Source organism: Hipposideros armiger, unplaced genomic scaffold (genome assembly GCF_001890085.2).
Source record: "Hipposideros armiger isolate ML-2016 unplaced genomic scaffold, ASM189008v1 scaffold_247, whole genome shotgun sequence".
Classification (NCBI taxonomy): domain Eukaryota; kingdom Metazoa; phylum Chordata; class Mammalia; order Chiroptera; family Hipposideridae; genus Hipposideros; species Hipposideros armiger.
In genome coordinates this window covers 1,241,489-1,254,221 of record NW_017731597.1, presented here as the reverse complement: position 1 = coordinate 1,254,221, position 12,733 = coordinate 1,241,489, and the positions used below count along the sequence as shown (strand labels likewise).

General features: G+C 38.1%; 1 protein-coding gene across 5 annotated transcripts in view; it reads left to right on the top strand.

The window, feature by feature from the left end:
- The window catches only part of WARS2 (tryptophanyl tRNA synthetase 2, mitochondrial), a 94,552-nt gene that overhangs the window by 39,771 nt on the left and 42,048 nt on the right, over positions 1–12,733 (top strand). For all 5 annotated transcript variants that reach the window (XM_019655814.1, XM_019655813.1, XM_019655815.1 and 2 more), the window contains exon 2: positions 6,954–7,211. In XM_019655814.1, the coding sequence (XP_019511359.1) occupies positions 6,954–7,211 (258 nt within the window). The remainder of the gene's footprint in view (positions 1–6,953; positions 7,212–12,733) is intronic.

Genomic DNA, 12,733 nt, shown 5'->3' with positions numbered 1-12,733 from the left:
GAGAGAGAGAGAGAGAGAGAGAGAGAGACAGCTGTTGGTGGGACTGAGGGTTCTTCAAAGCCAGGCTCACGTTGAAGTCAAGAAGTTCTTCTTTTTCTTTTCCTTTTTAATTGGGGAACAGTGTGTTTCTCTAGGACCCATCAGCTCCAAGTCAATTAGTTGTTTCAATCTAGTTGTGAAGGGTGCAGCTCAGTGGCCTATGTGGGAATCGAACCAGCAATGTTGGTATTATGAGCGCTGCTCTCTAACCACCTGAGCTAATGGGCTGCCCCAAAGTCACGAAGTTCTAAGCTTGATGTAGCCCAGTGTGAAGGAAGGAGACAGAACTGGGTGAGAGCTCGGGACCAAACCTGCACCACCTGCCCCACCTGTCCGTGACCTCATGCAGGCTATTGAACCTTGCAGTATCCTTCCCTGGAAAGTGAGGCCAGTAACTCCTCCCTCCATCAAATGAGATGGGGAACGGACAAGTGCCAGGGAATGTTTCTAATAGTGAATGTTCATGACAAGAACGAAAATACATCTGCAAAAGCCTTCCATCGTCTGATGGAAGGAGAATATGGGGCACATAGGGAAAATAGATGTCTAGCTCTTAAAATGTGGACGTGGCTTCAATAAGTCTGTAGGAAACCTTTAAAAAATCACATGTATTCCTTTCAAGCTCATTCACTAATCTAACAATATGAACTAAAGTGCTTATCATTTATATGCCCTTAAGGAAATCATGGTCTAATGGGTTAGTCGCTCCTCACTTTCTTTTAAAAATAATTTTTCCTTCAGTTTTAATTGTTGGCCTGCATGTTGTTGCTTGTTTGGGGGTGATATTATAAGACCTGCTTTCTTTTATATTGAATTAATATTTACTATATTGATTCCCAGGTCTGAGCATCTGGTTTCGTTTCCAAGCAGAAACGGACCCATTGTTCTTGGTGCTGAGTCAGCATTTTCTCGGCAGGCCCAGGAATCTCTGTACTTTCTGGAAGAAAGAGCTGACTGTGGCAGAACAATGCTGAGCTGTGGCCAAAGAAAGCTTCAGAGAAGCACCTGGGTCCTTCCAGTTGGGGGCTAAAGTGCTATTTTTCTATGCCAGGTCTCTTCTGTTTCAGCTCTTAAATCACTGATTGGTCATAGAAGCATTTTCAAAAAAATGAAGATGTATTCAAGGAACCTAGCATTGAAATAGCTGGGTGACATAAAGGACAGAATTGAGAAACAGTGACAGGGAGCTGAGGAGAGTCTTAAGCCATATATATATATATATATATATATATATATATATATATATATACACACACACACACACACACACACACAATTAGAAGACTAAATAGACTTACGGAAAGAGATTTTTATTCCAATTAGTTGATAATATTGTTGATTACTTTTTTATCACAATCTGTGATACCATGTCATTCACAGAACCAATCGGGTATAGTGGTTGTACAGCCAAGTTTTAGGTGTACCTTTGAGTATAATTTAAAAAGGTGTGATGAATGAACAATTGGTGTTACAGCTGGACGCAAGCAGGACTTGGTAGGAAGAGTCGTGAGATCTTTCCTTGAAGTCCTTAGTTCCCATCACCATACCAAAGGTGAAAGTGTTTCAAAGCTAGTAAGCAGCCTTCTTTTAATGTACTTTATTCACTATGAATTAAAGACAGGAGCTGTCTTTTGTTAAACACAAAAATTATCCTTTGCCAAAATTAACAGCCTAGGATTTTTCAATTGCTTTTGGGTACAGTCATTAAAATTAAGATAATTATGACTTTTGCATACGCTCAGTACCTTAAGACAGGAAGAGTTTTAGCTACATCCATCAGATGGACAACTATGTTCTCCCTTTGATTCAAACACCCACCCTGTCTTCTGGAACATTCCAAATCCCAGAGCTGAAGTTGCCCATTGTTAACGCTGATTCTTTTACAAAATGAGCTGATAAAAGTACTGATTGGAAGTGGCATTTGTTAAGGAAATATACCTGAACTATAAATGAAGCCCTATTTTGTAAAAATGGTCTTTTTTTTTTTACCCTCTGTACACTGTGATGGGCTTGTAGGTTGAGGCTCCAGGCTTCCCATGAGGGGATGTCTGCGGGCTAGTCTTGAAGCTGTTTTCTTTGTGGTTTGCCTCCTGTCCACTGGGAAACCCATACTCCTTTCATTTTCATTTTTTCCCCAACTCTAGTGCTTTTGAACACAGAACCCCCATCCTCCCGCCACCCTCACTCCACATTCCAGCCCCATGATTTCATGGTACCAGGCGTATCTCCCCTGCCATGCCGTCAGGCTGCCTGCTGACTCGTGCAGGGGGGAACAGACGGGAACATAAACTCAACACAGAAGAGCAGGACGCTCTCTGTATATTTTTAAGGCCAGGAATCCAGTTCTCATTTAGAGGCTGTATTTTTTTAATGGCTTCTCGAACACCGAACAAAACATTTCTTGTTGCTCTTATTTCTTGCTAACATCATTCCCTCTGCACGGACATGCAGAATCACAGAAAGGAGAGAGTGTGAAAGATGTAGTAGATCATGTTTGGTCCATTCCCACCGGTCGCAATTCTTGTTTCCCACAGTCTGCCCTCTCCTGCTTTTTCTCTTTTAGTTTTCTCAAGAATTAGTGACTCCATTTCTCCTGGGGAATAATTCCTTAGTTTGATCATGGAGGGATTGATGTGAAAATATTCATATTCTTTTTTTTCAACTTGATATTCCTAGTCTTCATAACCCTTTACATTAGCGTACAGTCCCTCTTCATCCTAAGTCAAGTATTTCTGGATGGTATTTTTTTCCCCTCTTTCATTTATTAAGTTCAGAGCTTGTTTTTCTGTTTTGCTTTCTCTCTTCATCAATCAGTCCCTAAAGCCCATTAATCATTTTTTACCTCACTGAAAGCTCCTGTGCTTATTCCCATATCAGGGACCCAGGGCTGGTTAAGGTCCCTAGGTACTGGACAAAGCCCCCTGATAGGTACGTTTCTATGATAGGTTCTCTTTCTGTTTCCTCTCTCTCTCTCTCTCTCTCTCTCTCTCTCTCTCTCTCTCTCTCTCTCTCTCTCTCTTTCTCTCCCTTCTTCCCTGCCAGTCTCAGTTCCCAACTACAAACCATTTTTTTAAATAATGGTTTTAAATTATGCTTTGGGGAGATAGTCATTTGAAGACTGTGTGTGTGTGTGTGTGTGTGTGTGTGTGGTTTCAAGTGGTAAGATTGTATTTGTTCTCAGTTGCTTAAAAGATATTTTTCATATCCTAAGAGTTACAAATCTTTTAGGTCTCCTGAGGGCTTAGATCAAGTGCAATTTTGGACCATGGAACTATGATGTAACATTGTTCTTTAGGGCTATTATCTCAGAAGCAGAGAGGAAAACAAGCAGGTATGGGGAAAACAGACCATATTTGAAGAATTTGGAATTCCTGGGGAAAGGGAAGGGCAAAATTTAAGTCACCTTAGCACTCACATATCTAACGTAGATTAGCTCTTAGGAGCTAATGTTAGGTATAAAGATAAAGACTTTTTAATGTCACTTTTTTAAAATTTCAGCTTTGTTGAGATATAATTGACAAGTAAAATTGTAAGCTATTTTTAACCAGTGTGGCCGGTTACCTCAGTTGTTAGAGTGCAGTGCTTATAACACCAAAGCTGCCAGTTCGATCCCCACATGGGCCACTGAGTTGCACCCTCCACAACTAGACTGAAACAACTACTTGGCTTGGAGCTGATGGGTCCTGGAAAAACACACTGTTTCCCAATTAAAAAATATATATATATAACTATATATATATAACTATATATATATATATATAAATTGCAAGCTATTTAAACTGAACAATGTGGTGATTTGCTATCCATTGTGAAAGAATTCCCCTCATCTAGCTAATCCATCTTCTCACATATTTATTGATTGATTGATGAGAACATTTAAGTTCTAGTCTCTTAACAAATTTCAATTATACAGTACAGTGTTACCAACTGTGGCTACCATGTTTTCACATTAGACCCTCATGTGCTATACAATTTACTGGATTGGAGTACCCAATATTATAAAGGTGTCAATTCTCCTCAAAGCAATCTATAAACTCAATGTAATTTCAATCAAAAACCCCAACAATTTTTTTTTTCTTGGAACTTGACAAGATGATTCTAAGATGTATTCAGAAGTGTAGCGGGCCAAGGATGGGTAAGATACTCTTGAAGGAGAAGGTAGAAAGATATCCAGGTCCCAAGATTTATTAAAAAGGCAATTGCGATACTGTCACAGAGATAGACAAATAGACCAGTGGACCAATGGGACAGACTAGAAAGACCAGATACAGAGATACTTCATTTATGACGTGGCATTGCAGTGCAGTGGGGAAAGACAATCTTTTCAATACGGGGTGCTGGAACAGTTATGTATCTGTATAGGAAAAAAAGAAAAGAAAAAAAAGAAATTGGATGCCTACCTCATGCCATATGCATATAAGCCCAATGGATACAGACTTAAGTGTGAAAGGTAAAAAGCATACACAAACATACATATACTTTATATAAGCTTATATGTGTAAAGACACATAGCTTCATGACCTCAGGGTATAAAAGATTTCTTCTATGACATAAAAATCTGTAGTCAAAAATGATACACTTGGTAAAAGAAAGAACATCTATTCATCAAAAGATAACATAAAGAAGACAGCCACACAGTGAGATAATATATTGGACACACCCATAATTGACAACGTATTCATATCCAGAATATATAAAAGTTCTTAAATCAGTAAAAAGACAATCCAATCTGAGAGAAGTAGGCAAAATAGCTTGAATAGGCTCTCCACGAAGAGGAAATAAAAATAGACAATAACCATAAGAATTCCCAACTTCTATTAATGATCAAAGAAATGCAATTAAACCATAATGAGATGCTACCTCATATCCACCCAGATTAGCTACAACTAAAAATGCTGGCAAAGTGTTGATGTGGCTGTGGAGCAACAGGAATTGGTGGTAGAAACTGCAAATTGTTACATATTTAGAAATCCTGTAGCACACTGTAGTATAGTTGAAGATACATGTGCTTATTTTATGGCTCAGCAATTCTATTGTTAGGTGTCTACACTAGAGAAATTTGGCACACAGTTACACAAAGATACATGTATTCGAATGTTCTCTTTTTCCCTGTAACTTTTTTTTTGGCAAATTTTCAAACCTACAGCTAAGTTGCAAAATTAATACACTGAATGTAGTAAGGTCTTAATAGACGATGGCTATGTAAAACATGGTAGCTAGCAGAAAGAGCATACATGGGCTTTGAAGCCAGCAGTACCTGGCTTCAAATACCAATTCCATCACTTACTAGCTGTGTGACCACGGGCAACCTATTAATATTTGTGAGCCTCAGTTTTCTCGTCTGCAAATTGGAGGTAAGCATATGCCTACCATATTGAGTATTGTAAGGACTATATTCAATCATGTATATAAAGCACTGAGCATAAATGCCTGCAACATATTAATAGTAGTTGTCCAGTAAGTTATGGCTGCTCTTATTAATATCTTTATTGTTGTTAAAAATGATAATGATACATTTTATTTCTTTTACAACCTTTTAGTTACTGCACATTTATTGATATACTAATTCACTTTTGGTTTTTCACCATAGAATGCAAAATCACTGAAAGGGAAAATTGCATTTTTTCACCCTGTATTATATTTTTTCTTCTCATTTCCTGTTATAACTTCAATGTTAGAAAGTATAAACCAGTGGGGAAAAGTGACCATGACAAAAATGATTTTATAATTTAAAAAAATATACAGAATAATAAACTCCTTTTGCTGTACTAAAAAAAAAAAAAACCAAGTATGATTTATCAAAAGTAAAAGGGCACTGAAGATGAAAACGTTAAATACTTTATCAAGAAGTAATATTAGAATTAGAGTATATATTTCCAAATTTCTAGCCCAATATCTTGCACACTTAATTATACTAATTATATAATTAATTACACTTAATATATACATTTTATTTTATAATACTGCTGATATATCAGCAATTATTTTTAAAGAAAACTAAATTAAGTAAATAATAGCTTTTACCCCTAATATTATGGCCTTTGTTGCCTTAACTGCAAAATGAATGAAATCACGAAAAACCCTTGAGGCCCCTTTAATCACCATTGAAATTTGATTCTATGTCTGAAGTCTTTCTCAGTGACCCCCAGATCCACAGTCATCTTTCCCTCTTGGGAACTCCCACCTGTCCCCCACTATTTATCTTTCCAGAGTGATCAAGGTCATGTTGCCATGTTGTACTTACTTATCTTTTCATAAACATATCATCTGTCTCCAATTAGATTGCATTCTCTTAGGGATGCAGACCTTTTCTTATGTTGCCTTTGTATTTGTAAGTTTTTGAGTGAAAAAAAACCTCCCACATCTTAAATATGATTTTCTGTCCCTGCTCTGTGACAGAGTAGGCACCAAATAAATGCACAAGGCTGATGACTGTCAGAACGCAGTTTAAAAAACTAGGACTAGGGCCGGCTGGGTGGCTCAGTTGGTTAGAGCGCGAGCTCTGAGCAACAGGGTTGGTGGTTCAATTCCCACATGGGCCAGTGAGCTGATCTGCCAACCGGAGGCCAGATGGCTCAGCGGGTGAGAGTGCATGCTCCTAACAACAAGGTTGCTGGTTCGACTCCCACATGGGACGGTGGGCTGCACCCCACCCCCCACCTCTGCAACTGGATTGAAAGCGGTGACTGGACTTGGAGCTGAGCTTGTGCCCTCCACAACTAAAATTGGACAACGACTTGGAGCTGATGGGTCCTGGAAAAACACAATGTTCCCTTTCCCCAATTCCCCAATAAAACCTTTTTTAAAAAAACAAAACAAAAAAGTAGGACTAGCTGTCGTCACTATTGTAACACAAACATAGGATGCGTGGATTCTGCCTCAAAAGCAAATCGGTTTGTTTTCCTCTGTTCCAGAAAGATGCCGTGAAGCGAGTGTTTTCTGGCATTCAGCCTACAGGGATCCCCCACCTCGGCAATTACCTGGGAGCCATTGAGAGCTGGGTGAGATTACAGGACAAGCACAGCTCTGTGCTGTACAGCATTGTCGACCTACACTCCATCACTGCCGCCCAAGACCCAGCTGTCCTTCGGCAGAGTATCTTGGACATGACTGCTGCTCTTCTCGCTTGTGGCATAAACCCAGAGAAGAGCATCCTTTTCCAGCAATCTCAGGTCAGTTTCTCAGATTAGAACCAAGAAAACGTTCACATTCAGATTATTTGAGGGAAATTTTGAACAGCCTGTATAGCTCCTGTTAGTGATTTTAAAAAAAAAATGGTTCAAAGGTGATTTCATCAAATGTGATGGTTTCATTGTAAGGTTTTCCCTGTATTCGTATCATTAAGTACCATTATAATGCAGTAGTATTTTTTTAACTTTTCCTCCACTCTACTTGGTAAATTTATAGTGCTTCATATACCAAAAAGGTGCGTCTCATTTGTACTTCCAACCCTGGAATTGTTTTCTATACTGGGTTGCTTTCAAATTGATGACTTCATGCTGTTGCCTAATCTCCGGGGGATGAAGGATAGAATTCAGCGACTGGTGGTTTTACATAACTCCAATGTTGCTTTATTGGGTATTGCATTTGGAAGGCCTGTTGGATGAGTCCCACTGTTCATTCTTTGTGTAATAGCTTTTGAGAAGATTTGAGAGGACTAGCTAGGAAATTGGAAGGCAATGTCCAGTGTCTTGAGTCCAAGCCAAGAAAGGCTTCAGAGCAAAGCCAAAAATATTTGACTCATATCTTCACTATGGATGAATCAGTTTACTCTTGGACAGGCGGGTAGGCTGGACTACAGACAGGGCCCTTAAGAGATTTCCTAGCAAAGAAGATGAAAAACGTTAATTGGATCATACCCTCATTACATAGCTGCTTTAACCTTGTGACAAAGCCCCAGCCAAGGAATGGTATGTTATATTATACGTGTTTTGGCACATGTTACCAAGCATACACGTGTGGTGTGTGTTGTATATGTGTATATCTCCTTCCTTGATCGTAAACTTCTGATAATTATTGGTTTTTTGTATGTTTTATCACCCACGGAACTTAATGTAATGATTCACACAGAGCAACCATTTAAAAAAATATAAAATGAAATGAAAAGAACATCTTTACAAAATAAATGCAGTTATCAAGTTAAACTTGATTGCCGGCTTGGAGATAGTTTGATAAAATATTAAAATCTAATAATTAAAATGACCATAAAGGCAATTGACTTCAATTTCCTTACTTACAAGTGGTCAGGAAGCCTTTACTTACACATAACTTTTCAAATTAAATCTTGGACTGATCTAATGGTGATAAAAGTACTTAGGTTGGGGTGACCGGTTAGCTCAGTTGGTTAGAGTGTGGTGCTGATAACACCAAAGTTGCCGGTTTGATCCCCGCATGGGCCACTGTGAGCTGTACCTTCCTTAAAAGAGTCAACTATGACATTATAGCATGAAAGCAACGTGTAACCAATGATCCTGGCAGTTTCCCAATAAAATTTTTTTAAAGAAGTACTTATGTTGAACAAAACCTGTCTCCCTATAATTTTCTTTGATTCATTTAACTTCTTCTCTCAAAAATACATAATGAATCAACCCTGTCTTCCATGTGACTGCTCTTTAAATACTTGGAGATGTTTATTTTGCTCCCTCCTTACCGTACAGGACCTTTTCCCATAGGTCTCACCTTCTTCAAACTAGTTGTCCCCAGATCTCTCACCCTTTTGGTTGTCCTGCCTCGGAAACACTCTCACCTTCTCTCTGAAAGGAATGGGCCCCTCAGGTTTCACAAAACAAGGATTATTCCAATGTTCACATCCGTCTCCAACGTGATAATGCTGGTCACCATTAGAGCCACTTTTTGAGTCACCTAATGCATTTTCCAGGGGACATTATCTTCACTCCTCCTAAGCTGTTTGATACAAGCTCTTTTGATCCTTATGTGATAGAGTGTTTCTAAAAATTATATTCCCAGTACCTATTTCCATACTTCTTGAAGATGAAAATGTCGAATCCCTGCAAAGTAAGCATTGGCCAGATCGCTTTTCGAAGTGACCTTTGAAATTAAAGGCTTATTTACAACCACTTCCAATATGCAGCGCATTGAGCTCATACCTCCGGGGATGGTTACCATATTATACATTTTTTTCTCCTTTGTAAATGATTTTTGGCAGTGACCTCCAGAAGCGTCTAACGTTTGCAATAATTGAGGGATCTTCTTCCACATGGTACTTTGTTGTTCAAAATACAATTGAAAGAGAGTAACACACGATATGAGAGACTTTGTAAGAACTCCTTTGTAAAGGGTGGATCATAAAATTCACCTCCTCTTTGATTTTTTTTTAGGGTACGTAACGAGCTCATTGGTTCACCGAGTGGTTTTGGGTCTAGGTCAGAGAGTGGAAGTAACTGGCGTTGCCTGTTTCCTCAGTGGCCTTCGTGCATCTCTAAACCATCTCACAATTCCACTCCTCCCGCCCCTGCCTTCATTTCCGTTGGGCGAATTTTGATAGCTTGCCGGTAAAACCTGAGGGAAGTACTCACAGCCCACATTCCACAATTAGTCCCAAAAAGACTTCCTCAGGTGTCTTTCTGGCCTCACTTGGTCTGGGCTATTCAGTTCAACTGGAGCAACCAACCTCATTACAACTCAGCGGACAGACTAGATAGTTTATCAGGTTTTCTTTCCTTTTTACAATACTTAATAAAGAAAAATTTTAATATACCGGGGGTGCCAAAAAATGTATACAAGAGGACACTTTGGTCAGCATTGCTCAAGCAGTAGTTCGCGGTAATCAGAAGTGTCTGGACGGTGATGGGAACCACTTTGAGCACCTTTTGTAATTGCAGAAGTCAAAACGTGACTTGTATTCATCTTTTGTTATTGGTATATATTATTACAATTTCAATAGTTTTTTTCTTTCTTAAAATGTACTTACATTTTTGGCACCCTCTGTATAGAGAGAGTAAGGAGAATAGTGTCCTGTACCCCCATCACTGACTAACATTTTGTGATTTTTCTCATTGATGTTTCCTTGTTGAAGTATTTTAATTAAAGCAGATATCACACATCATAGCATTTCATTCCCCAAATATTTCAGTGTGCCTTTCTATACACTAAGGAAATTTTCTTACATAACCACAATACTGTCATCACACTTAACAAAGTTAATGATAATTCCAAATTACCATCTAATACCCAGGACATATTCAGATTATGCTGATTCTCCCAAAATATCTTTTATAAGTTGACTTGTTTGAATGATGATCCAATCAAGGTCCACACATTACATTGTGGATCTTAAGTCTCTCTCTTTTTTTTTAATGCCTTTTGATGTATTGATCAAGTTTTATTTCCCATAAAGTTAATTTTTTGGCACTTAAAAAAATTAAAACTTTGATTTATTTTATGCTCCCACTTTTATTCATGCCTTTGATATGTTTATCAGGTTTTCTTTTATTTGCTATAAAATTAGCTCATTTGAACGTAAAAATAAGCCTTAATTTTATGTTGCTTTCTCTTTGCACTAATCAGTTAGCTGATACTTAGTGGCAATATACTACCATCCCATAAAACCATTTTAACCCTCCATCGGGCGCAATTGATCTCACAGATTCATTGCACACAAATTTTCAAATCTCTAACAGTTAAGTATTGTGACTCATTGCTTCCATATCTTTCCCCTCTACCATAACCTGTCGCCAGTTGTGTTTGTGACTTAGTACAGTAAAGACATATTTCATATTTGAAAATTTGTGTGCAATGAATCTGTGAGATCAGTTGCGCCAGATGGGAGGGTTAATAGTTTGAATAGAGCTGTGGTTGCCTAGTGCCCATAGAATGCCTAGAAAGGAGAGACAAGACATCATCCCTTTAGAATGGCCATAAAGCTTTGAATTGTTCACGGAGGATGATGGGAAGTTTTTCTTATGCTTTGTCTTAAAACTGTGAAGGCATATCTTGGCTTTCACTTCTGAGAACCATTCTCAAGTATAATCAAAGAAGCTAGTCTCCCTGGCCCTGTATTTACAGTAGTCACTTAGCCCCGTATTTACAGTGTTTTAAGACATGAAAGAATAATTATAGTGTTTGTATTTTATGTCTTGCAATACAAAAATCCAGAATTAACAACAGTTTTTGTCAACCTGTGGAGCCTCTAAAAGATGGGGATTGAAGCTACTCAGCATTTTTAGATCTAGAAAAAACATCGACAAGTGACATTTATTAGAAAAGTCATCTTTTGAAATGTGTAAGATTTGCCAAGCCTTTTCATGTGTATGACCTCTCTTTTAAGCCTCCAAACAGTGCGTGAGTTAGGCATCACTGTTCTTTCATAGATCAATAAATTAAGGTATGAAGAGATTACGTAAATTAGAAAATGTACTTAGAACCATCTCTGAGGGATGCCTGGTACTTAGTAAATGTACTAAGTACCAAATATATCTTCTTCATTAGCTGCCTGAGGTCATACAGCTTGTAGGTGGCAAACCCAGGACTCTTTTTCTTCCTAGGGCACCACGCTGGGAAGATCCATTCATGGGAGAGAACCTTATTCCGCCCGCACCGTGCCTTTGTCTCAGGAGCTGGCGGCAGCAGGGCAGAGGAAAGCCAGAGCCTCATTACTTCTTGCCTGGACAATTAAATTATCCTTTCACTCCAGCATCAGTCTCAGAAATTCATAGCCCGTTCCCCACACTGTAGCCGCGCTCTACTTTCTACTTAAAATACATATGCACCTCTCTGCTCCCCTCAGGGTGAAAATCTAAACTCGGCTTATAGAAAGCCCTTACAGAATGAGGCCCCTGAGAACACCAGACAGTGATTCTTCCACTCCACCACTTTTTATCATCATCAGAATCTTTTGTGTTCAGATGACCTGATTAACTTTTACCAATAACTCTTTAAAGCAAAAATTGGAGGGTTTTTTGGTGGATGATGTTGTTTTATTTTCAGAAAATTTGATAAATCAATTCTTAACTTATAAAACAGGTAACTTAGAGATCAGCTGTTTATATATTCACAAGGTTTTTCTTGTTAGTTCCCTTATGTTGGGAATTTTGTAGTGCATTTAATTGATCATTAAATATATAACAGAAAGGAATTTAGAAAACAATTATATTTAAAGTGTTGGGAGCCAATGCCAGTTAAAATTAGTTATACCTGCATCCCCCCCCCCCGACACACACACACACAAACACAGTTATTTACAAGTAAAATTAAGAATTTTTGAAATTGTGAATTAGAGAAAAAAATTTTTATTTTGCAAAGTATGCTCTTTTCATGACATCCATTGTGTTAAGCACAGTACTTAGAGCTAAATATAAAGACTAGTTCCCCATCAGATATCATGTTACAGCTGATCTCTAAGTTACCTGTTTTATAAGTTAAGAATTGATTTATCAAATTTTCTGAAAACAAAACAACATCAACCAAAAACTCTCCAATTTTTGCTTTAAAGAGTTATTGGTAAAAGTTAATCCGATCATCTGAACACAAAATAATCTGATGCTAATATAAATACATCAGAGAAAGTTCTAGTAATCATTTGAAGTAGGGAAAGAATTTTGCTATGTTACAATGCTGATTTTTACCAATAATTTTCATCTCCAATCCTTCGCATTCTTTCTCAGCAGTCTGACTGGAACAATTTAGGCTTATTGAAGATTTTTCTCATTATTTTCTTTTTCTTTCTCTCCCACTG